This window comes from Tarenaya hassleriana, unplaced genomic scaffold (assembly GCF_000463585.1).
Source record: "Tarenaya hassleriana unplaced genomic scaffold, ASM46358v1 Cleome9, whole genome shotgun sequence".
NCBI classification, from domain to species: domain Eukaryota; kingdom Viridiplantae; phylum Streptophyta; class Magnoliopsida; order Brassicales; family Cleomaceae; genus Tarenaya; species Tarenaya hassleriana.
Window position 1 is genome coordinate 3,253,909 of NW_010971389.1, and position 24,470 is coordinate 3,278,378.

The 24,470-nt window shown below is 37.0% G+C and overlaps 6 protein-coding genes and 1 non-coding gene across 7 annotated transcripts; 4 read left to right on the forward strand and 3 right to left on the reverse strand.

The window, feature by feature from the left end:
* Window positions 1–122: 122 nt before the first annotated feature.
* Window positions 123–3,747, forward strand: LOC104804165 (cysteine--tRNA ligase 2, cytoplasmic-like). Its single transcript, XM_010528359.1, has 9 exons — window positions 123–725; window positions 1,054–1,117; window positions 1,421–1,582; window positions 1,739–1,909; window positions 2,023–2,304; window positions 2,421–2,546; window positions 2,741–2,959; window positions 3,100–3,213; window positions 3,316–3,747. The coding sequence occupies exons 1-9, from the start codon at window positions 532–534 to the stop codon at window positions 3,598–3,600; spliced, it is 1,617 nt and encodes a 538-aa protein (XP_010526661.1). The 5' UTR covers window positions 123–531; the 3' UTR covers window positions 3,601–3,747.
* Window positions 3,748–3,882: 135 nt separating this feature from the next.
* Window positions 3,883–3,956, forward strand: TRNAI-AAU. Its single transcript has one exon. It is a non-coding gene; the product is annotated as a tRNA-Ile (tRNA).
* Window positions 3,957–4,266: 310 nt separating this feature from the next.
* LOC104804166 (histone H3.3) lies at window positions 4,267–5,824 on the reverse strand. The gene is made up of 5 exons (XM_010528360.2): window positions 5,803–5,824; window positions 5,207–5,278; window positions 5,032–5,108; window positions 4,856–4,946; window positions 4,267–4,750 (listed from the first exon to the last, which is right to left on the reverse strand). Exons 2-5 carry the CDS (start codon window positions 5,276–5,278, stop codon window positions 4,580–4,582), a joined length of 411 nt encoding a protein of 136 aa, XP_010526662.1. The 5' UTR covers window positions 5,803–5,824; the 3' UTR covers window positions 4,267–4,579.
* Window positions 5,825–11,061: 5,237 nt separating this feature from the next.
* Window positions 11,062–12,966, reverse strand: LOC104804172 (homeobox-leucine zipper protein ATHB-6). The gene is given in 4 exon segments (XM_010528365.1): window positions 11,062–11,409; window positions 11,412–11,787; window positions 11,876–12,258; window positions 12,457–12,966. Coding segments are annotated over 4 exon segments (894 nt in total). The 5' UTR covers window positions 12,524–12,966; the 3' UTR covers window positions 11,062–11,341.
* Window positions 12,967–14,704: 1,738 nt separating this feature from the next.
* On the reverse strand, window positions 14,705–15,427 carry LOC104804171 (classical arabinogalactan protein 2-like). The gene has a single exon (XM_010528364.2). It carries the CDS (start codon window positions 15,272–15,274, stop codon window positions 14,870–14,872), a length of 405 nt encoding a protein of 134 aa, XP_010526666.1. The 5' UTR covers window positions 15,275–15,427; the 3' UTR covers window positions 14,705–14,869.
* Window positions 15,428–17,416: 1,989 nt separating this feature from the next.
* LOC104804170 (ATP-dependent 6-phosphofructokinase 5, chloroplastic) lies at window positions 17,417–21,131 on the forward strand. The gene is made up of 13 exons (XM_010528363.2): window positions 17,417–17,914; window positions 18,058–18,145; window positions 18,252–18,325; window positions 18,427–18,538; window positions 18,679–18,774; window positions 18,862–18,963; window positions 19,104–19,178; window positions 19,354–19,494; window positions 19,623–19,739; window positions 19,810–19,914; window positions 20,091–20,171; window positions 20,347–20,475; window positions 20,609–21,131. The coding sequence occupies exons 1-13, from the start codon at window positions 17,598–17,600 to the stop codon at window positions 20,774–20,776; spliced, it is 1,605 nt and encodes a 534-aa protein (XP_010526665.1). The 5' UTR covers window positions 17,417–17,597; the 3' UTR covers window positions 20,777–21,131.
* Window positions 21,132–22,451: 1,320 nt separating this feature from the next.
* Window positions 22,452–23,524, forward strand: LOC104804542. The gene is made up of 4 exons (XM_010528854.1): window positions 22,452–22,712; window positions 22,827–22,947; window positions 23,173–23,417; window positions 23,507–23,524. Exons 1-4 carry the CDS (start codon window positions 22,452–22,454, stop codon window positions 23,522–23,524), a joined length of 645 nt encoding a protein of 214 aa, XP_010527156.1.
* Window positions 23,525–24,470: the final 946 nt, after the last annotated feature.

Consider the following 24,470-nt stretch of genomic DNA (forward strand, 5'->3'; position numbering starts at 1 on the left):
TAACTACTTCTTATTTTAGTTGTATATCAGTTATATATTAGTCGTAATAAGATCGTAAAAAAATGAAAAAAATGGTATTTCGGACTTTTTCAACCAAAAAATGGATTAAAAGTTAAAAAAAAAAAATTTATTTTTTTTTGGTGGTGTACCGTGAAATTGCTGCGACCCAAGTGGGTCATTTGAGTAAAATTTCCCATTAGATCGTGTTAAGAAAGCGCCACCTCTGATTTTTTCTCAGGTTTAGGACCGAGTTTCGGGTTTAGTTTTGTAGGCTCAAACAAATTTCGGGCCGGCCCAAGCCCGAAACCCCTAAATCTGAGATCCATTCTATTCTTTTCTTCTTTCGTTCTCCATCGTTCACTTGAGCTCCACGGGAACCGAAATACGCCGGCGAACAGGGTATCGGCCTCCACTCTCTTTGCGTTTCAGAATTAGGGTTTTCGGAAGGTACACATTTCACAGGCGCTACGTAACGTTGCTTTTTTTGCGGAGTGTATTTGGACGAGGCGGATCTCCAGCGGTCGACCTGTTATGTCGTCGTCGGCGGCGGAGATGGATGCAAACAAGGTGGAGTTGAAGGTGTACAATTCGATGACGCAGCAGAAGGAGGTTTTCAACCCGATCGAGCCCGGTAAAATCGGCATGTACGTCTGTGGTATCACCGCCTACGATTTCAGCCATCTCGGCCACGCTCGTGCAGCTGTTTCCTTCGACATCCTTTACAGGTCCGTTTCTTCTCGCTTTTTCAACTCTCTGGATCTGCATCGATTGGGGGTTTGTGTGCTTCTGAGGAAATTGTTGTTCCTCAGTTTTTACGGTGATTTACGGCAGGATTCTTTGAGGGGAAATTGTGTCCTTTTGTGCTGCGATGAAATATTTGTGATTATAAATGCAACTTGCTTTTTTTGGTTTTGAATTTAACAAGACAAGTAGAGAATTTTAATTACTCCATATGGGATAAAATCATGTGCAGATAAATAAAAACAGTGAATTTTGGTTCAAGGAGCTCTCTTGGACTTTGTAGCGTTTATAGTATTTTTACCGGTTGTGCAGATACTTACTGCATTTGGGCTATGAAGTTACATATGTCCGGAATTTTACAGATGTTGATGACAAGGTATGACCTTCTGATTGAATTCTCAGTTTTTGTAATTGGGATAGCTCGTAGTTGCGATGAACATGTTTACAATGATCATCATCTTACTTTTGTGTTTTGTAAGTTATAGTCGAGATTTAGCTGTTTCAAATGTTTGCAGAAGACCTGAAGTGAAGGCCCTTTTCCCTTTAGGCACTGTATTTTTTTCCTCCTGGTCTTCATTGGCAACCAATTGACTTATTTGTTTGGGACTCAAAGTTCACAAGTTTTTGCTTATTTTGGATTTCGTTGTATTCTAACTTCTGGATTCTGGACCTATGACAGATAATCAAACGTGCTAATGAGCGTGGGGAAAACCCGTTAGATTTGAGCAATAGATATTGTGAAGAATATCTTATTGATATGGGTGCTCTTCAATGCCTTCTTCCCACCCACCAGCCTTGTGTCAGCAGCCATATGGAACAGATCATAGAGATGATAGAAAAGGTCTATCAGCTTGATCAACTATCTTGGTATCTTCTTTGTGCTTCTTATATTGTCCCTTTGAATCATTGAAAGATGTGATATAGGATAATGATCAGAGTAATAAATAAGGTTAAACCCGTAGATGAGGTGTATGATCTGTGTGCTTGTTTGTTTCAGATCATAGAGAAAGATTGTGGGTATGTAGTGGATGGTGATGTGTTCTTCTCTGTTGATAAGTCACCAAAGTATGGCCAATTATCTGGACAAAAGTTGGAGCATACCAGAGCTGGTGAACGTGTTGCTGTTGACTCAAGGAAGCGCAACCCAGCCGACTTTGCCCTATGGAAGGTCTAAAATCGGATTTTTTGTTTACCTTTTCTCTGAGACAGTACATCGAGGCTTGGAGCTGTAATTGTTCACTGATGGATAAGGCAGGTACTTATATCTAGTAACCAATGCAGGCTGCAAAACCTGGTGAGCCACACTGGGAGAGTCCTTGGGGTCTGGGAAGACCTGGGTGGCACATAGAATGTAGTGCAATGAGTGCCCATTATCTGTCTCCAAGATTTGACATTCATGGTGGTGGCATAGATCTGATCTTTCCTCATCATGAGAATGAGATTGCACAATCTTGTGCCGCTTGTGAGAACAGTGGTGTGGCTTACTGGTTGCATAACGGGCACGTCACTAACAATAACGAGAAGATGTCAAAATCATTGGGCAATTTTTTCACAATTCGAGATGTAAGATCCTTCTGTTTGAGACTAAGCCTGAATAGATTCTTTTGGCAATTGCAAAGACATCAGAATTATCAGCTTTTTGTCTTTCACATTTGATGTTACTGTTTCTTTTCCTGTAGATCACTGCTAGGTACCATCCTCTGGCGCTGAGACACTTCTTGATTAGTGTTCAGTATCGGTCTCCTCTAAATTATTCTCTCTGGCAGCTGGAGAGTTCATCGGATGCTTTGTATTATATTTACCAGGTGTCGTGCTTTTTCATCAAACTTTTAATATCAAGTTTGAAAATGTTGTCGTGTTTTTTTTTACGATCCCATTAGCAACTTTCTTGGTTACATTTATTATGGTTTACGAAAGAACAATGAAATAAAAGATAAGGGATTTGTTATGAAAAGTTTAAGTTTCGGATTTATAACGTAACATCTCTTCGTTTTGTTAGACTTTACAAGATCTTGTTGATGCTCTGTTGCCATATCGAGAAGCCATGTCTGAAGATGGGGGAAAGGCTCGACTAACTTCAGAAGCAAAAGACATCATGGACAAGCTAAAAAGCGAGTTTGAAGGTAAAATGTCAGATGACTTGAACACGGCTCATATACTTACGGGTGCTTTCCAAGATGTATTGAAATTCATCAACAGTTCACTGGGCAAGCTCAAGGTATTTGCTTTCCAAAATTTCTTCAGTTGCACCCCATCCCTTTTCTTTCCCCATCTATTCTGAAACAGCAACTTCTGCGTATTGTGTGTATAGAAGTATGGCCTGTTCAGTCTTTCTTCTGCCTTTTAAAAATTTTTCAGAAAACGCAACAGAAGCAGCGCATGTCACTGATTCTGTCCCTCACCGAAGTTGAAAAAACAGCGAGAGAGATTCTGGATGTCCTCGGTCTGCTGTCTAACCTCAGCTATGACGAGGTAATAATGCCTATTGTCACAGTGTTGTAGCTTTGGGTTGTGAAGAAAACTCCCGGAATCCCTGTGGTGTGGAGTGACAACATTTGCCTTGTGGTTGCGCAGTTTCTGAAGGAGTTGAGGCAGAAGGCACTGGTAAGGGCAGGACTGGAGGAAGAAGACATATCACGTATGATCGAGGAGAGGACAAGAGCTCGGAAGAACAAGGAGTTTGAGAGAAGTGATCAGATTAGAGCGGAGTTAACGGTCAAGGGAATAGCACTCATGGATATAGGGAGGGAGACGGTATGGAGACCGTGTGTCCCTTCTAAACAAGAAGACGAGAAACCGGAAATAAAAGAGGCGCCTCCTACCGAACAAGAGAAGAAATCGCAGCCCGAGTCGAGTTAAGCCTTCTGATGCAATTGTGGTGTATGTTGTTACTCTTTTAACCCTAAGAATTTTGTTATGCATCAATACTTTAGAATGATTTCCTCGAACGCCCATAACAGCTCGGATTCTTGATACGTTAATGGTTCATAAACGCCGGTGAACTCATTGCACCTTTGGAGTTTGGACAGCTATTGTTAAGCTCTGCATCAAATATACATGTGGAACATATGGCCATTGTACAGTTTGTCGTTTTCTAAGAATTGAAGGATGTCTAGAGTATATAAAAAAAGGTTATCAACAGGCCTATTAGCTCAGTTGGTTAGAGCGTCGCGCTAATAACGCGAAGGTCGCAGGTTCGAAACCTGCATGGGCCATTCATAGCGCTTTTACAAAATTTTACATATGGGGGCCATCCATCTTTTTATGGGAGCATCGTCTTTTCTCCACTGTGTTATTCGGACAATTGACTGAATAGTGATGAAAAAGTACTTACAAACATTTTGAGGCCGATGTTGGCGACCTCAGGTCCTCAGCTCAAGAACCTCCTCAATCGATTGTAGATCCTCTACCACTAATGGCGGCTTTGCCTTTTGATATGGAATTGCAAACAGATACATAATCAAACTATAATGGCCCTACATCGAATATCTACATGGGTTTTGGGACCCGGCTTAGGTCTGTAAATGATTTATGAGGCCAAGATTATCAGCCTCAGAACAAAACCAGAACCCATTCCTTCCCTTGGAACAATGGCAGATTGAACCGAGACTCCTCCACATCAAAGAACAATAGACTCGATGAGGGACTCGATCATTGAAAATCAACAGAGAGTGTCACGGACAGGTGGCAACACCACTTTAAAAAAAAACTACACTTTCCACAAAAAACACAAACATATGGTCAAGAACACCACACCTATAATAACCCCTATTGCTAGTCACACACACCACTTCATTTCCTCCATCACAGCACATGTCAGAGAAATGGGCTGATTCGATCAAGCACGCTCACCCCTGATACGACGAGCAAGCTGGATATCCTTAGGCATAATAGTTACACGCTTGGCGTGGATGGCACAAAGGTTAGTGTCCTCAAACAGACCCACCAAATACGCCTCTGCCGCTTCCTGCAGTGCCAGCACCGCATGGCTCTGGAAACGCAAGTCGGTCTGCAACCACAAGAACACACGTGACAGTTCACACCATTAGTCTAATGTGAATACATAGATAGCCTACTCCAGGAGTTGTTCGATAAGAAAGCAAAGACAGGTCACCTTGAAATCCTGGGCAATCTCACGAACAAGCCTCTGGAACGGCAGTTTCCTGATCAGCAACTCAGTACTCTTCTGGTACTTACGGATCTCACTGCCCACCAAACAATGGATAGCATGAATAAGTGCCAATACGCAACTTAATACAGCAATGAGATGCTGAGACAGGAGTTACATACCGTAGGGCGACAGTTCCAGGACGATAGCGATGAGGCTTCTTGACTCCTCCAGTAGTTGGCGCAGACTTGCGTGCAGCCTAATTGAATAATCAAATCAAATGTAGCCGATACAGAAGAAATCGCACAAAAAAACACATAAAAATCAACAACGCAATTGGTGAAAGCAATCAAATACCTTAGTGGCAAGTTGCTTCCTAGGGGCTTTTCCTCCAGTGGATTTACGAGCTGTTTGCTTAGTACGTGCCATCTGCTCATTACCCAAACGAACATCATATCAGTTTCTTAGTTGCACAAATCAATATACAAGTACCACAAATCAATATAGAAATCCGGCATCAGACCATCTACATGCCAGAGAAACAGTAGTGCCAAGATTACCAAGTTAGAAGACATCGCCCAGAACCCTAATTATCAAACACCGTAGAACAATGCCTATATATACATAGATTGAAAATCTCCATACCGGATAAGCAATAGAGACAAAATTACGCAAACCCTAACCAAGTTACAAAGGCATTGCATAGAACCCTAATTATCAAACACCGAAGAACAATGCGTATAGATACATAGATTGACGAAGGGCGCAAACCCAAAACTTTACGATGAACAATGACCGAATGAATAACAACCGATCACCGAATCAGACAACCCACAACAAGCATCGAGCTACTTCAAATTGAGGGGAAAGCTCCCCAAAGGACGATGAATCTAAAAAAGAGATATTGAGATCATAAGCAAAAACAAAAATTAAAAAAAAAACTCCAAGCATACCTCGTCTACTTCAAAGCTCGAAAACCTTATGCCTATGAGGTGGTATTTATTGGACAGGAAGGAAAGAAGGGTTGGCGTTGGTTGTGTTTCTTTGGTATCTTAATCGGACGGCCAATAAAGTTGCAATATTTACTGATTAAAAATCAAATCAACGGTCAATATCGAAGATTTAATAAGTGACGAGGATCGCCACGGTGTAATTATTGAACACACTTGGCACATACGTGTTAAAACTCCATCTTACTCCGTGAAATTTCATCCAGATATTTACTATCATAATAATCCCCACCCGTGCACGTGTGTCAATTTAATCCGAAATATAAAGTTCCGAATTCATCCGAAAAATTTCGGGTTTTTAATTTAAATTTATAGATCTGAAAAAATTGGATTTTTAAGTGGAATTCAAATCGAATTTTGGGTTGAACCAAAATTTTAATTTATTTTTTAAAAATAAATGTAAAAAAATGTCTCGATTCATATTGTAATCCGACTCGATCCGAGTTCTACAAGACCGGATTTCAAATTTGATCCTGTAGACCCGAAAATGTTTGAACCGATCTAAATCCAAATCCGAAACTTTTGGGTTGAGTGCGGGTTTAACCGGCCCGTTTAACACGCCATTGAAACTCATACTTAGAACCCTATTAAGCTGGTTTTCTATCAGAGAAGAAAATTCATACGAAAAAAAGGATCCACAGTTTCAAATTTAATGAAGGCATCGATTTCTATCAAAAATCTCGTGTGTGTGGATATTTAATTAATTTAAATACAAATTTTGTAGTTCTATAGTTTTCGATAATAGAAATTCAGTCTAAAATTTTATTATTTTCTTTTGGGCCGAGATATATATCTTGGGTTTTTTCACCTTATTTTTTTTACATATATTTATATTCAATATCCTTTGCTGTTGACTGTTGAGTCTAATTAGGGCCAGATGGCCCATTTATTAGAGCCAGATGGCCCATTTATAGATAAGGCTCTGCCTAGTCTTTATATACAATTGGGCGTCCTTTAGGCCCATTTAACTTCTCTCCAGCCCAACCCATTATCATATAGCAAATACCTTACCAAGCTTGTTTTTTAAATGAACGCGTCTACTTTCACATTTGATCGTTACAATTTTATAGATTTCTCCCATTTATTTCAGATTTTTCGAATAGAGTGCGTTACATAAATGTTGATTTTATGTACTTTGAAGTGATCGTGTTAAAATGTTAAAACGATAATATATATATACACACACGAACTAAAAGTGATATGATAAATATTCGATTTGAACAGTTCAGCCAGTGAAATATGGATACAGAACGTTTCTATCCTGAATTCGAATTTTAAATTGAAAAAAAAAGTTTAATTTTAATCACCCGATTTATTTTAGTCCTGAGATTAGTATGGCTCTCCACTTATAACATCCGATTATAGACTTTGTGAAAGTCACATTGGTCAAGGGAATGCCACGTGGAATATCTGCAAGTTGCATTTCTCGTTTTTTTTTTATTTATTTTTAATGCAACTTTGTTGTCTACGTTATTTGTCAAAAGAATAGTCTCAAGAATTTGACATAAAGAGAGTGTCGTGTCTCTCCTTATACGTCTACTTGGCAACTAATTCCGTCTATCCATCCTCCAATACATATAAAACCGTAATTTATATATAATATAACATCTCTTATAATAATCTCAAGATTTTGTCCTAATTACATACATAGCTATCAGTCCAAAACTCATGTTCTAGTGCATTTACACATTTTCATATATGTATATATTATATGAGCAATCTATACGCACACACATATATATATATATATATATATATAATGGATTATCAACGACGTTATTAATATCTTATACGATGGATGTTTCTTTTCTCTACACTAATTTGTTCCATAAAAAAAATTTGAACCAAAAAATAAATAATTAAGAAGGATAGAAAAAGTCAAACAAAAATCGACGGCTAGGAAAAGATTCATCCATCTTGGCGTGGCGTGGCGTGGCGTGTGCGGAGCGGATACCCATTGATTATGGGCCCACCATACATCTTATCACATATAATTATATATACATAAATTGACTTTTTTGTTGCATAAAATGCGATAGATACATAAATTAAATTCTTTCATTATTGCATTAACTAAATTCTAAATAGTTTCTTTAATGCGTTTACTACAAATTTTTCATCTATATTTTTTTTTTGTCAAACCAGGAAGTTCACCTGTACCTTTGGACCAACCTACATCTTCCTGGATCCGGAAGCATTTTTTTTTTCATCTATGTTATATCTTGAGTATTTTTTTTACATGTATTTTACAAATATTTCTATGTTTTATTTTTATTTTTAAAATGTTAAAATCGTTTATATGTCGTGTGAAGCTATGCCTATGTTCGATGCATCAGAAGCATTCAATTTTTTTTTTTTTGTTATTTAATATGTGTTTGTGGAAAAGTAATGCTTCATTTCCCTTAAATTCTATTACCTCTGCTTTTATCATTATATAATTCATTAGGCTTATGCATAATTAATAAACTGGGGAGCATAGTATATATACATCAATGATCTCTTTATATACATGTAGATGTATATACATATAAACAAATTAAAGATAGTTGTCAGATTTTTTTGATTTTACGGTTTACAGGAATCTTCTTTTTTTTTAACCCACTGATACGATTAGCTTATATATATATATATATATATATATATATATATATATATATATATATGTGTGTGTGTGTGTTGAGATATAGATCATTTTCTTGTATGGTATAAAAATGTATTTAAATTTATAAAATAAATATAAATTTTGTTTTTTATCAAATAAAATATCAATTTAATTTTTAAATTATAAATAAATTTAAATTTTATAATAATTATTATTTTAAAATCAATCGATGATATAATATATCGATATAGTGATATATAGATGATAAAATATTAAATATAATCGATTTATTATATAGGATATCGATATATTATATCAGTATTTAGATTTAAAAATAATAATTTTATTGTTTTGTAAAAATTAACAAACTTAGATCTATTTTTTGGATATACTCGGGAGAAAAATGGTTATCAGGGCCGAATTTTTTGACTTTTAAATTGCAGGGTGGGCCCTACTAATTGCTGACTCGAACTTCTGCAGGACCACATCTTAACCGACGCGTGTCATGTGGCCAAAGACAAAAGTCCGTAAATGTCACTAAAACCAAATCGAGCCGGCGCGAACCGTACAAGCTGTCCCCTTGACGGTTCCGTTCAGTGATGGCATCAACGGAACAAAATTCATTCTGCATTTATACACAAAATTATAACTAATCATTTCCTAATTCATTTATTAGTTCGTATTACACAACAAATTTGTTATTAATCATATTTCGTTGTTGAAATTAACTCATATATATAAAACCATTTTTTCGTATTTATTTTTAGTTTGACTGGAAAATGTTATTATACCGGAATTATGTAATAACAAAAGTGAAATTATTTGATTAGAAATGTCCAAAGTTCGTCAAGCATTAAATGGCATAAAAGTTCCAATCAATTGCTGAACTACTGTTACTATGAAAATTGCATTTGTTTATAGGTTTTCTAATGTATTTTTGTTTATAATTTTCCTTTTATAGGTTTACAATACACTAAAACTTCCAAAATCAAAATTTTGAAAGAGAATTATGTAAACAGACACATCTAGTATTTTTTATTGGTAATTATTTCATAATTTAAAATTAGATGTGCTTGAATGTAGTTGATATATATCTTTGGGTATTATTAAAAAAAATGGCATATTATTCTATAAATGACAATATATTTTTAATATATAGATATATGTGTGTGTGTGTTGAAAAGGAAGGTCTTTCACCATCTGATTAAAATACAATAACAATGCTTTCAAGTGTGTATTTTATTTTCTACAACTGGACCTGAAAGGGTGGGCAATTTTGGAAAATAAAAGATAAAAAAAGGGTCATTTACAATTTAAAAATGATTGCAGCATATATAAAGTGATAATACAACAGATCAATTAATTATAATAATAATAATTTAGGGAATTGATTTTCTTCGTACGCAATAATAGAAAAAGTTCCAGGATAAGGTCTTCTCAACAAAATCATATATAAAATTAACAGATTCTTTTCGTTGAAAATTTTATTTTCAATGACTGAATGCTATGCTTTTAGTTTAACCTTAATTAATAATTTTTTTTTAATAAGAAAGCATATCCACTGTAAAATTAAATTTCAAATATAAATATTGGGTTTTCAGGAAATTATATAATAACACAATGAGAGATGATGGTCATTATTAAATTTCAAAGACATATATAAGGCATTCATTACACAATAACAAAAGTGGGCATGCTTTTGTTCTCCATAAATATGCATGAAGGATCATCATTCATAAAGATCCTGAAAACCATTGGCTATTATATTTATTCTTTGCCGAGAGAAAGCATAGCACACAAAGTTACAAACCCTAAGTGCTGGCCACCTGAACAAAAGAGATATAAAAGCATATATACTAATATACATACATATATATATATATATTTAAAATAATACATTGGGTGACGTGGCGGAATATAAGTGGGTGAATAAAGTGGTGAAATGGACGGCTACGAGTAGGTGAAGTGTCGACAATCGAAGGGCTAAGAAGGAGGGTCTGTACACGTGGCTATCCTCCTCCAGCTTTCATGCGATTGTAAAAATCCAAACGGCGATAGTGACAAATGGGTATGACGAAAACGACACGAGTTTGATGCGTTTTGGGCCCCATATCACATGGGAACGTGGGCCACCGCACAGTGTGGGCCCCCATCATCTGTCCAATTTGGCATTACACAATGAAAAAGCATATTATAAATTTAACAGTAGCTCATATGTATATGACATTGTTACGGACGGCTTTGCTACTTAACATTACCGTTGGGAAGATCGAATTAAAAAAAAAGAAATAGAAATGGATAAGTAAATATCATACTGGCTAATAAATATATACATTTGAAAATTTAGTAAAGTTTTTAATTATTGGGTTGCGTCATGAATTCGAATGCCTCGAGTTCAGACATTGAAAACTTCTGACGGTGTCAGAAGGTCTCATCATTCAGAATCACTGAAAATCATGTCCCATGCTCTCCGCTTCACGTACGTGCGCCACTTACACGTACCCTAAAAGCAAAGCACTTTGGATTCCGCATCGCCACTGCCAGCAATAATAATAATAATAATAATAATAATAATAATAATAATAATAATAATAATAATATACTCCGATTAAATCATTTACTGCAATTTTACTGCCTCGTGGATTTAATTTTGTTCCTTAATCCTCGTCCTTGATTACAAGGGCAGTAAACGAAGAGACCAAGCATAATTACAATTTTACCCTAATTAATTATTCCCGCGCAGATCTTTTCCTCCCTTATTCTCTGTTATTCCCATTCTACCCTCCTCTCCGCCTTCCCCCTCGAAACCTCCCATTTTCAGAGAAATCGGAGAATTAGCCATGGAATCTTTGCTTTCAAAGTCTCATCGGTGATTTTTTTTCAGGTCCAGTGATCTGCGGCGGAGTACCAGTGGAGTGACGGCGGCTCTTCCTCGGAGAAGAAGCCTCCGTCTGCTCCGTCTTTACGAACTGGAAGAAATTACCACCGGAAACTGCCGCCGGAGCTACTACTGCGGAAGAGCTGCTCTCCTCATTCACGATGGCGCTCGAGTCGCTGCTGTCCGACGATCCGGCGTCGGCGATGGCCACAGCGGCAGCGGAGGATGACGCCGCCGCGTGTGGGAGGAGATCTCGGAGGTCGGTGAAGCTCCGGTAGTTGAGATCGCCGGAATTTTCTAGAAGCGGAGAAGGAGACGATGGTTCCGTCTGCTCTAGGGTTTTGCGATTCATCTCCGGGAGCGAAATCTCTTCCTCCTTAACGGAGATATCACTCTCCGTCGCGTTGTTGTCTTCTTCTCCATTGAGTTTAGCCTTCAGTTTAGCAATCTGCAGTCCCAAACACATCGATTAACTATCAGAAAACATTCTTCGATTTGGGGCTAATCGATTTGAGTGTTTTCGGAAAAGCAAAGACCTCTTGGAGAAGAGAGTCGTTGTCGCGGCGGAGGGAGTCAAAGCTGAGGCGGAGGTCGTCGTATTGTCCTTTGAGAACGCCGTAGTCCCTCTCGAGCTGCTTCGTCTTCCACCGAGCGCGTCGGTTCTGGAACCAGACCGCCACTTGCCGCGGCTGAAGCCCCAGCTCTTGCGCCAGCTTCACTTTCCTCTCCGGTTCGAGCTTGTTCTCCAGCTCGAAGTTCTTCTCAAGTGCTTTAACCTGGTCAACGCTCAGTCTCCTCTTCTTCTCCGACAGACCCACGTGGCCGTTGCCGGAATATTCCTCCACTATGGTCGCCTCTTCCTCGTAACCCTCGATCATTGCCTGGTACTCTCCCCCGTACCCTCTCGGGCTCTGCTCATCTGCATTCCATAACCAGACAAGGAGTAATTAATTATGCACAGTAAGATCAAAGCACATGGTTGTTGGAATCTCGTCCCAAGTGGGGTTGTATGTATGGTTTTGAAAGAATCAGGATTGTGCAGAAAACAGGGGAGGAGGAGTCTGAGAAGAAGAACATCACGTGGGTGTGTCTGAAAAATAGTAAAAGAGATGAGAACCTGCTGAAGTAGAGGGGCAGATGGAGATCAGACCGCCCACAGAATCTGAGCTGCGTAATCTCTTCATCCCCAAACACCAAAATTACTTCTTTCACGACTCAGATGATCAGTTAATTTCTATGGTCTGAAAGCTCTGTTTTTTTTTTTTTGGTGTATCCCCAATGAATTCACTTCTTAGCCATTGAATTTAAATATTACAACAAAGATCTGAAGTGGGTATCATGACCAAACACACTTCCACTTCCTCTGTTCTTGTTTCTTCTCCCCTTGACCTTCTTCTCTACATGAACCCATCAACAAAAGAACATATTTTGGGAAGAAAAATAAGGCTTACGCAGCAAAAGCAAAGACAAGAGACCAAACAAAGTCGAAGAGAGAGAAGCCCTCAACAAAAACACAACCTAAGCCAGTCGACTCTTTCGACGAACGTGGAGATTTATTTACAGAGGAGGAATCCGAAGGAGGGGGAGAGAGAAAGAGAGTGCTGCTTCGTTTTCATGAACAAGCTGGCTTAACACATTCTCTGTCTTTAAATAAACCCATCTCGGGTTGATGAAGGGTTAGAATCTAACTAGGGTTAGTTTCTGTGTGTTTTTGGCAAATGAAAATGTTCATAAAATTCAATCCAGATCGCAACCGGGAGGGTCCACCGGCTATACCCACTTACCCAGTTGTCTCCAGGTCCTTCCGGTATCCCTGGAACTCCAGAGTAAGTCGACCATAGAACGGAGCGCGAGTTTTATGGCTCGGCTCACTTGTTCATCGGCTCTGCTAAGCTATATTATCCCATGATTATTTTAAACGAACGGAATCCGTGATACGTCACCGTATCATCCTTACAATCTGAAAATGCAATTTTTTCAGGTATTTTGTTCTTAAATTAAAATTAAATCTAAATAAACAAACAAACATATCAATCACCCGAGACAAAAAGAAAAAGCCCTTACGATTTTTAAGAAAATGATATGGTTTCTATTTATCAGGAACAAGCTAGAGTGTTTTGTAGATTCATCCTTTGAAAGCAAGAAAATTTTCAAAACATGTTCTTGTTTATATGCAAAACCTATTACTTGAAAAAAAGATAATCAAATCATGTTCTTGATTTCAGTGCATCGAATCACATAGATTGATTAGTGGTAATTGCAAGATATTTTGGGAAATATAAATAAAAATCAAGAATAAAAAAGGGGGGGGGGGTTGTTTGGTGGCATGCAAGAGGAGACAACAAAAAAGGCTGTGGGGTGGGGAAGTAAGTACTATGTGGTGAAAGCAACAAGAGCGAGTTTTGGGTTGGGTTCTTTGGATTCTTTAGACATGTTGTTGTTCCTTAGCGATATGTATGCATGGTTTACGTGTAAAGATGTAAAACAAAAAACATGCATGAGCTGTTCCCATCTCTCCTTTGTCTGAAATGAAACGATTCCTTTCAAAGAAGGAAAAAGAAAATCAAACAGATGGGTATTGGATAACATCGGTCGGTAATGAAATTCCACTGGAGTTTCTTTCCGCGTCATCAATTTATTGCCCATTATTAATTATGATTGGAGAAGGATGAGTTGGGTAAGGGAAAAGGTTAGACCTTTACTTGGAAATAAAATCTTTTTCATGTCGTGCCGAAAATCATTAATTATGCGATCAAAGCTTTGTAACTAAAACTGTAATTTATGCCCAAGTGCCTTGGATGAAGATTCTGCAGATTCGCCGACATTTGATAATGATATGATCATCGACCATCATGATTTCCAAGGCAGAGAGAGTGATTATAAGAATAAGCGATCTATATTGAAGGAAAAAAAAGCACGTGCCACATCGAGCTAGGTCGCTATCATCATCAGCTGATGATATATATATATATATATATAGCGGTGATCTATCAGGGCAAAAACCTCGCAGACAAAAGCACCCAAATTGTCGGGGAAGACTAATTAAATCTCATTGGTCAACGAGCTCTAATTAATGAGTTCAGACAGAGATCTAAAGACGTGAATTTCGAACTGATCTGCGCCTTGGAACGGCTCAAGAGAGAGGCATTCTGAGAGATTTCGTGAGCAGTAGCAGAGAGTTTGGGCCATCGGTTCTGGGATTTGGTAGGAAAGGGCAATGATGGAATTTCGGGCTGGGTGGTCGGCAAAAATGTTATGGGCCTGATGGATTTTACACCAGATCTAAACTCTTGTCCATACAGGGCCCAATTTCAAGAATACACGTGTCAGAACAAATGTAAAAAAAAAAAAATACGGAAATGATCAAACGTATGAAATGTGAAATAAATGTATAAATATAAAATAAAAGTATGAAATTAACAGTAAGAAGGAATAAATCTCGATGAACTGTGATAGAGAAACGAGGGCATCCTCATTGCTCTCTCTCTCTTATATATATATATAGACCATGCACGACAATATCGAATTCTCTAAGCCAAAACGACGGCGTACAAGGCTCCGGCAATGGCGGTGCCAACAAAGAAAGCCTTGTTAGCCCACGCGTCGTCCGACTGCGGCGGCGAAGCATCGGATTCTGGTCCCGGTGCCGGAGCTCCGGAGGGTCCTCCCACCGGAGATTCCAGCTTCGGTGGAGAAGCCACTGGAGACGACGACGGCGAAGGGGACGGGGACGATGGGGTGGGAGGAGTGGCCGGAGGAGGAGTTGGCTCGTTCACTGGAGCCGGTGGTATGGACGCCGGAGATGGAGCAGTCGTTGTCGGAGGAGTGGCTGCCGGCGGGAGAGCCACGGTGGGTGCCGGCGCCGGAGCCTGAGCGAGACAGGACGTCGCCAAGAGACCGATGAAGATGAGAGCCTGAAGAGCCCTAGAACTCATTGTCTCTCTGTTATTACTTGTGATCTTGATCTTGTGTCTGAAAATGGAAGAAGAACATAACCAGAAACTGAGAATGCTCTCTGTTCTTTTCTTCCCGCAGGTGGTGTTGAAGAGAGAAGAGGGGGAAGTATATGTATATATAGGAATAGGATGATGGGGCGTTGGGGCTAATAATAATTTGAATTTATATTTTAAAATAAGAATAATGGGGATTTATTTAAAATATGGAAGCCATAATCATGCAAAGCACATATATTACAACTTGGCCTTAGCTTGGCAACGGCGGTTTGAATTATTAATATCTGATTAATTTTCCCTTTTTATTGGTGTGAGATTTTTAATTGATAATTTTATTTTCCTATTTTTCTTGTCGTGTCGTGAACGATGAAGTTTCCTTGAAGGATCAGCTACGAGTTGGAGCACCGAACAGAAGCGTATCGGGAAGACACGTGTCATAAATCCGATGCGTTGACTGATATTAGGTGGCCTGAAGCGTATCTATGTACATTCGATATAAACAAGTCAAATATGTTAAAAAAATAACATGCTCGAATACGATAATGGAGACCTATGAGAAGGAAATAGATAACAAAAGATATATTATTTTTTAAAATTAAAAAAGGGTAAATAGTAGGAAGTGCAATTAAAAATGATTTTTTTATAAAAAAAAAAGAAAAATGGATAATTTCGAAACGAGACTATTTTAGAAAATTCATAAACAAAAACACGTTCAAGTGGGTCTTTGTGGGCCTATGAAGCTTTTTGTGAATATAAGTTCAAGCCCACTAGCCCTGAATCTGATCCAATTCTCTATTACTTGGTCCAATTAGCTATTCGTAAATTTGATTACGAAACAATGTAATTAACAATAATCAAGATTTAGTTATCGTATTAATGTAGCTGGGGATATGGAGAAAAGACGGAGGCTCAGGTCTGATACTTTATCAAGAGCAAAGTCTTTATTTTAACATGTTAGATATATACGGATCTTTGATATTTTATTGAGATATATATAATTTTATTATGCACATATCTATTATAGATGTATAAAAATCTCTGATATTTTATGGAGATATACGTGTATATACTATTTGGTTGATTTAATAATATAAGGGTTTATTTTGTCGTAATTATATTCGTTTCCCATGTTGGTATATAGAAACTAGTTTGAATTTTAGAGAAGATTTTCTTCAAGTGTGTCAGTCTCCATGGTCGTAATAGAAGATTTTGTGACCATTTAATTGAAATGAACGGCTAGTTGTTACCCATGTGTCGTTGCAGAATGTGATGTTCATACATTTATTTCAATTTTGTTTTCATTGAAATCATCAAAAAAAACTTTTTAAATATAAAAAAAATGGATCCTCTGGATTTTGATAATATTTCGTTTCATTTAGGTATATGATGGAAAATTACCTCAAACAAAAGAAAAAGAAAGGGGTAAGGATAACATGAACCCAACAGTTCGTGAGCGAATAGTCAGTTTGGGGTAGGAGATAACTCCATCTTGAGATTGAGTGTTCGATTCCTGACAGGTAAAAAGAGAGATAATTTCTGAGTTTATATGATCCATATACAAAGAGTGTTTCCGAACCGGAGATTTACCTAGTTACAAAGGATTTATCTAGTTAGCGTCCGAAGGGTAGAGTTACGAGTACTCCGTTATAAAAAAAAAATGATAACATGGGAAAATAAGGCCAAATTTATATATAAAAAAGGGATATTGTAAAATAAGAAGGTGTTAGAAAGGTCGACTATTTGACCTACCGACGCCAAAAGATGCGAATCTAAAGTTTTGTTTCCGGAATCAGAGTTTGCGACTTTTGCTAACTCTCTTTCTTAAAATCAAAATATTTTTACCCAAAAATTCAATTATTCCATTAATTAAATGGGCATTTAATTAGAAGCATAGATGTCTTCAAGTTTGACTTTGATTGATACCCATACCCCCACTTCTAATTAAAAAATAAAAAATCCCTTTTCAATAGAAAAAGGAGGATTTCAGGTATTTAATTACGCATCAAAGCACTAATAATGCTTCGTAATTCAGTGTATATATTCTAATTACAAAAGATTTCACATATCAGATAATAACAAAAATCAGTTGTTGTATTAACCAAAAACACAATCAGTTCCCAACTCCTTGTCTGCTTGTGTCTTTTCCAACTTCTATAAGCCATCGATCGTATCGCACGACCAACAAAAAAAATTACAAAAGGAAAAAAAAGTTCCCTCCAAAGCTGTCAGTAGAGAGAAGCAGAGGACTGATCAAAAGCGGAAGATCCGATCCTGTTCGGTCTCTTCGACGGAATCTTCGCTCGCCATGGAAGCTCTCTCTCCGGCGATCGGCTCCGTCATTGCTCCCAAGGGCTCCGTGCTCGTTCGGCCCGCTGGGCTCGGCTCCTTGCTCCTCCGGAAAGCGCCATCCATGGCGAATTCCCGGCGGATCCGTCGTGGTGCGGCGGTGCGGGCGGTGCAGCAGCAGAGCAAGAGATCGGCGGCGGCGGCGATCGATTTCAGCGATCCCGAATGGAAGTACAAGTACCAGAGAGATTTCGAGCAGCGATTCAGCATCCCTCACCTCACCGATGTATTCCCAGATGCAGAGGCGATTCCTTCTACGTTTTGCCTCAAGATGAGGTCAGTGACTTTTCTCGGAATTCCGCCAATTTCTGGGGTTTGTTTCCCGCGTTCGATGGAAATCGGGTTCGACGAATCTTCTGTAATTCTGTGTAAAGTTGACGAGTGGGTGACTTAGCTGGAGTTTGATTTTTCTCCGGCAGGTCTCCGACGGAAGATTTCGCCGGAGGTTACCCTTCCGATGAAAAATGGCATGGATACATAAACAACAACGACAGAGTCCTTCTCAAGGTACTTCCCTTTTTAATGGCGATTGATCGAATCGGAGAAGTTTCTGTAGATTTTTGTGGAAATCACTGAAGTTGATGAGGATTGATTGATCTCTTGCATCCATCAGGTAATTAACTACTCTTCCCCCACTTCTGCGGGAGCAGAGTGCATTGATCAAGACTGTTCTTGGGTCGAGCAATGGTAACTGTTGTCGGTGTCTCCTTTATTCAGGTTGATGTTTTGGTTTAGATGCAGTGCATTGTGATGCGATAATCTGATCATGTTCCGTGAATATCGGCTAGGGTTCATCGTGCTGGGCCACGGGAGAAGATATACTTCAGACCCGAGCAAGTGAAGGCGGCAATCGTCACTTGTGGTGGTCTTTGCCCTGGTCTTAACGATGTCATCAGACATGTGAGTTTCATTGCTTTCCACTGTTTCCTCTTTTTAAGAATTAAGACATTCCTAAAGGTTTTGTGATGTATGCGCTCTTGTTTTCGTGCGAAACTCTTTGTATTTCCGTAAAGTCTGGTTTGTTGCTGGATGTTTTGCAGATTGTCATCACTCTCGAGATATACGGTGTGAAGAACATCGTGGGAATCCCTTTTGGTTATCGCGGGTTTTCCGATAAGGACTTGACCGAAATGCCTGTAAAACTACGTACATTCTCTCGTGTGGAAAATTGAACTCCGCAAGCTCTCTCTTTAAAAATATTTTGTTGTTCTTTGGATTTTCAGTTGTCGAGGAAGGTGGTACAAAATATTCATCTCTCTGGTGGAAGCTTGTTGGGAGTTTCACGCGGCGGGCCTTCGGTTGCTGAAATCGTTGACAGCCTCCAGGTATCGTTTGATTTTAGCTCTTCGGCTCAGGAAATTTCTCTTCTTTTCTTTTTCTTTTCCGGGTCTTGAGAAGACCTGTTATTATTCTGTAGAGTGCATATTTCTGGAACATGACACCAATCTGATTTATATGATCTCAGGAGAGAGGAATCAACATGCTTTTTGTGTTGGGCGGGAATGGGACACATGCTGGTGCCAATGCAATACACAACGAGGTTGTTTGTTACTCAACACTTTGAAAAACCTTGAATGAAGTTTGTGGCTAATGTTCTTGTCTGAATCTCTTACATGAACACCGGTTGATCTGGTGTATATGTTCTTCTATTCCTTCTCTCCGAAACCCGTGTTCAATCTTTTGCTTTTTTCTACTCCTCCTGTGTTCTCTTGTAGTGCCGCCAAAGAAAGATGAAGGTAGCGGTGGTTGGAGTGCCGAAAACCATCGACAATGACATCTTGCTGATGGACAAGACTTTCGGGTTCGACACTGCAGTGGAAGAAGCACAACGTGCGATAAACTCTGCTTACATTGAGGTATATCTTCGATTTTTCTTGGTCGATATTGTGACTGACAAAATTCTTGTATTCATATACTCATAAATTCAGTTACAAGAGCTTTGTAAACCCGTGTTTTTTTTTGTTTTCTGGTGGTGATGCAATAGGCGCACAGTGCTTATCATGGTATCGGAGTTGTGAAACTGATGGGTCGTAGCAGTGGATTCATTGCCATGCAGGCATCCTTAGCAAGTGGACAAGTCGATATTTGTCTGATTCCCGAGGTACTTTGTGTTTTTTGTTATCTTCATCGTTAACCCGGAGATTGCTCTTACCACGCTCCGTTATTTTCAGGTGCCTTTCAATCTGGGCGGGCCACATGGCGTACTGAAACATCTGAAGTATCTTATTGAAACCAAAGGTTCTGCCGTGGTTTGTGTAGCCGAAGGAGCCGGACAGGTAACGACGTGTTCAAACGCAATCACAAAAGTTTGCGTCTTTCCTCTTCCCATGCAAGTTATGATATGAAAAAAAATGGATCTTTTCGATAACGATAATCTCCACAAACTCATAAAAAAAACTGTATTACATAATCGTCTGTGCCCCCCCGGAGGTTTAACTCTTCGTTCTTGCAGAGTTTCCTCGAGAAAACCAACGCCAAAGATGCATCTGGAAACGTGGTACTTGGTGATATAGGTGTGCATATTCAGCAAGAGGTTAGTTTATTGACAGAATACCCTGAAATGCTCGATATTTTATTGTGAGATCGGTCTTTCTCGTGCTCTGGTGAGCCTTTTGACACAAGCCCGTTTGCTCGAGAATCTCGTAAGAAGAGTTCTGTTTATTGAATTTGTGCTGATCTTTACAATATTTCTCCCCAATTTGTGACAGACGAAAAAGTATTTTAAGGAGGTAGGAATTCCGGTAGATGTGAAGTATATTGACCCGACGTATATGATACGTGCGGTCCGGGCAAATGCTTCAGATGGCATTCTCTGCACGGTTTTGGGACAAAACGCTGTAAGTCACTTGCACATATACACAAAATACAACCGTATCTATACGGTGAATAATAATAATACAGTGTACATATGCATACAATGGGATGGGATGGATGATGAGAGGATGGTTGTTATGATGATGGCAATTGCAGGTGCACGGGGCGTTTGCGGGGCACAGTGGGATAACAGTAGGGATAATAAACACTCACTACGCGTATTTGCCGATACCCGAAGTCATTGCATACCCGAAAGCTGTCGACCCGAACAGCCGTATGTGGCATCGATGCTTGACCTCGACAGGTCAGCCCGATTTCATCTAATTTATCATCGTCGTCGTCGCAAAAAGAAAGGAGGGATCTTTCGTTCCAATCCCTAGAAGAAGAAAACAAATCTCATCTATATCATAGACTGAGGAGGAGAATCAGTTCCCTTTTCTCTGAGTTTTGATAATTCTTTTTTCGGAAAACAAAAATGTATAGCAATTTTCTCCGCTAGAGAAAACTCCCCTCTATCATAAAATTTTCTAGGGAGACGTCGTGAAGCAAAAGCAATCCACATCAAGGTGTTGTGTCTTTTTGGCATTGCTTACTGATGATCTTTGTTGTACCAAAGACCTGGAAAGATCGGATCTTTCCCCATAATAAAACCCAGGGCCGTCTCTTAACCGGTTCAACATGTGCGATCGTACAGGGCCCCAAATTTTGGAGGGCCCCATTTCATTTAAAAATTATTAATGACATATAATATTAAATATTAAATATAATTATAATAGGGACGAAATAAGTTTTTGACCGTTATCTATTTTTTATTAAAATAATTGTCACCAATTACGAAACGTCACTACGTAACAACATTTATTATATTACAGCACATCATTACAAATTTTAAAATAATAATATTAAATAATTTGTTAACGGTAACAAATTATTCTATAAAAATGGAGGATCCAAAACCATTATCATTTCATCCGTACGTTCTTCTCAATTTACTATTCATTTATTTTGTCCTTAAAAAATCAGAGTTAAAAAATCAGAGAACATTTTTCGTTTGCTGCCAAGAGAACATAATATTAAGGTACTTTTTAATTTTCTATTTTTTATTTTAATTGTTATTTATGTGATGATTTTATTTATATTATTAAATTCTAATAATATTGTTATTTATTTTCAGGTTTGATAGTTGGAAGAAAAAATTGGAAAATCAAACTAAATTTATAATTTCCAGGTTTTTTCTCAAATTTTATTTATTTATTTTATTAAGTATTTAAATTTAAATATGTCTTCTGGAATTAGAAAATATGATTCTGGATTTGAAAAACGTAAAAAAAAGAAAAGAATTGAAGAATTAATTCAATCTCAAAAAGGAGCTTTAGATAAATTTGTTATAAAAGAACCACAAACTCTTAGTCAAAATGAAGATGATATTACTAATAATGTAGTAGATATGAATGAAAATGATGACATTAAGATTATTGATAATAAGATTATTGATAATAATGATAGTTTACAAAATAATGAAAAAAATTCTTATGAAACTAATATACTTAATATTTTTGATCCAAGAAATTGGGATAATCTTGATTCTAAAATGATTGATATTTTAGTAGCAAATGGTCCTAAGAGAGACATGAATATTGAAAAAGGTAAAAAAGATAAATTTTCTAGGCGATTTTCATCAATATATTATACTAGAATTTTATCAAATGGTGAAAAATGTGATAGAGATTGGCTTGTTTATTCAAAAGAACTAGATAAAGTATTTTATTTTTGTTGTAAAATATTTAAAAAAAATATTGGAAAAGGCCAATTAGCAAATGAGGGTTTTGGAGATTGGATACATCTTAGTATTAGACTTAAAGAACATGAAATGAGTGCAGAACATATAAAAAATATGGTCACTTGGTATGATTTGCGTTTAAGATTTAAAAAAAATCAAACTATAGATAAAATAGCTTATACACAACTTATGAAAGAAAAAGATCATTGGAAAAATATCATGTTTAGAATTATTTCAATTGTAAAATTTCTTTCAAAACATAATTTAGCATTCCGTGGAACAAATGGAAGATTATTTGAAAATAACAATGGAAACTTTTTGGGTTTAATTGAAATGTTGGCAGATTTTGATCCAATTGTTCAAGAACATTTGAGACGTATTACAGATGATGAAATTCATCATTATTATCTTGGTCATACTATTCAAAATGAACTAGTTCTTTTACTTGCTTCTACAATTAAAAATGAGATCATTAAAAATGTAAAGCAAGCAAAATATTTTTCTGTTATACTTGATTGTACTCCAGACAGTAGCCACCAAGAACAAATGTCTTTGATTATCAGGTATGTGAATATCTCTTTTGATCTTGTTAAGATTGAAGAATCGTTTTTAGGGTTTTTAAATGTGAATGATACAACTGGGCAAATGATTTTTGCTGTGTTACAAAATGAACTAAAATCACTTGATCTTGTTATAGATAATATAAGAGGACAAGGTTATGACAACGGATCAAATATGAAAAGAAAAAATCAAGGTGTACAAAAAAAACTTTTAGATGTTAATCCTAGGGCTTTTTATACCCCTTGTGGTTCTCATAGTCTAAATTTAGCATTATGTGATATGGCTAATACATGTGGTAAATCTAAAGATTTTTTTGGAGTTATACAAAGGATATATACAATTTTTTCTAATTCTACTAAAAGGTGGCAAATTTTGAAAGATAATGTAAAAGGACTGTCTCTAAAACCATTGTCATCTACCCGTTGGGAAAGTCGTGTTGAAAGTGTTAAAGCGATTAGATTTCAAATTTCACAAATACAAGAAGCTCTATTAGAAATATCAGAAATTGATAATGATTCTAAAATAAGAAGTGAAGCTAAATCATTAGCGACAAATGAGCTTGGTGATTTTGAGTTTTTGGTAGTAATAGTTATTTGGTTTGAAATACTATATGCAGTTAATTTGGTAAGTAAACATTTACAAGCAAGTGATATGCATATTGATGTTGCTATTCAAAAGTTAAAGGGTTTGATTTCTTTCTTTGAAAAATATAGAGAAACTGGTTTTTCTAATGCTTTAGAAATTGCTAAATCGATTGATACGGAAATAGATGTTGATCATGTATTTAAAAAAAGACGTGAAATTCGAAGAAAAAAATCATTTGATGAGAATTTAGATGATACATCTTCTAGTAATTCATTTTCTCCTCAAGAACTATTTAGAATAAATTATTTTTTATATATTATTGACCAAGCACTTGGTTCATTTAATAGGAGGTTTGAACAATATCAAGAATATGAAAATGTTTTTGGTTTCTTATTTACTTCAGAAAAATTACGTTCTTTAAATGGTACTAATTTAAAATGTTGTTGTGATACATTTGAAAATGCTCTTAGAAAAGATGAACAATCTGATATTGATGGAAATAAATTATATATGGAATTAAAATTATTGAGAGAAGTTTTACCTAAAGAAATGATGAAACCCATTGATATTTTGAATTTTTTGAAATGTATGGATTGTTTTCCTAATGCAATGATTGCTTATAGAATTTTATTAACTATTCCTGTTACTGTTGCATCTGCAGAAAGAAGTTTTTCCAAATTGAAATTATTGAAGTCTTATTTGCGTTCAACAATGTCTCAAGAAAGGCTCAACGGACTAGCATTACTCGCAATAGAGAACGATTTTTTAGAGAAAATTGATTATGAAGATTTAGTTGATAAATTTTATATAAATAAAGCTAGAAGAACTGTCTTGTTTAAATGAATGTTTAATATTTTATATTAACTTAGTTCATTTGTATATTTTGTTATATTAGATATGTTTGTATCAATTTTAAATATTTTTGAAAATAATATAATATTTGATTTTTAATTATATTTTAATATTATTATTTTTATTATATTAATTAATAATTTTTTATTATAATATGTACAGGGCCTCCAAATTTTGTGAGACGGCTCTGATAAAACCGATTCTTGGAGAGGGTTAAAACCCTAAATCCTTAAGGGTTTG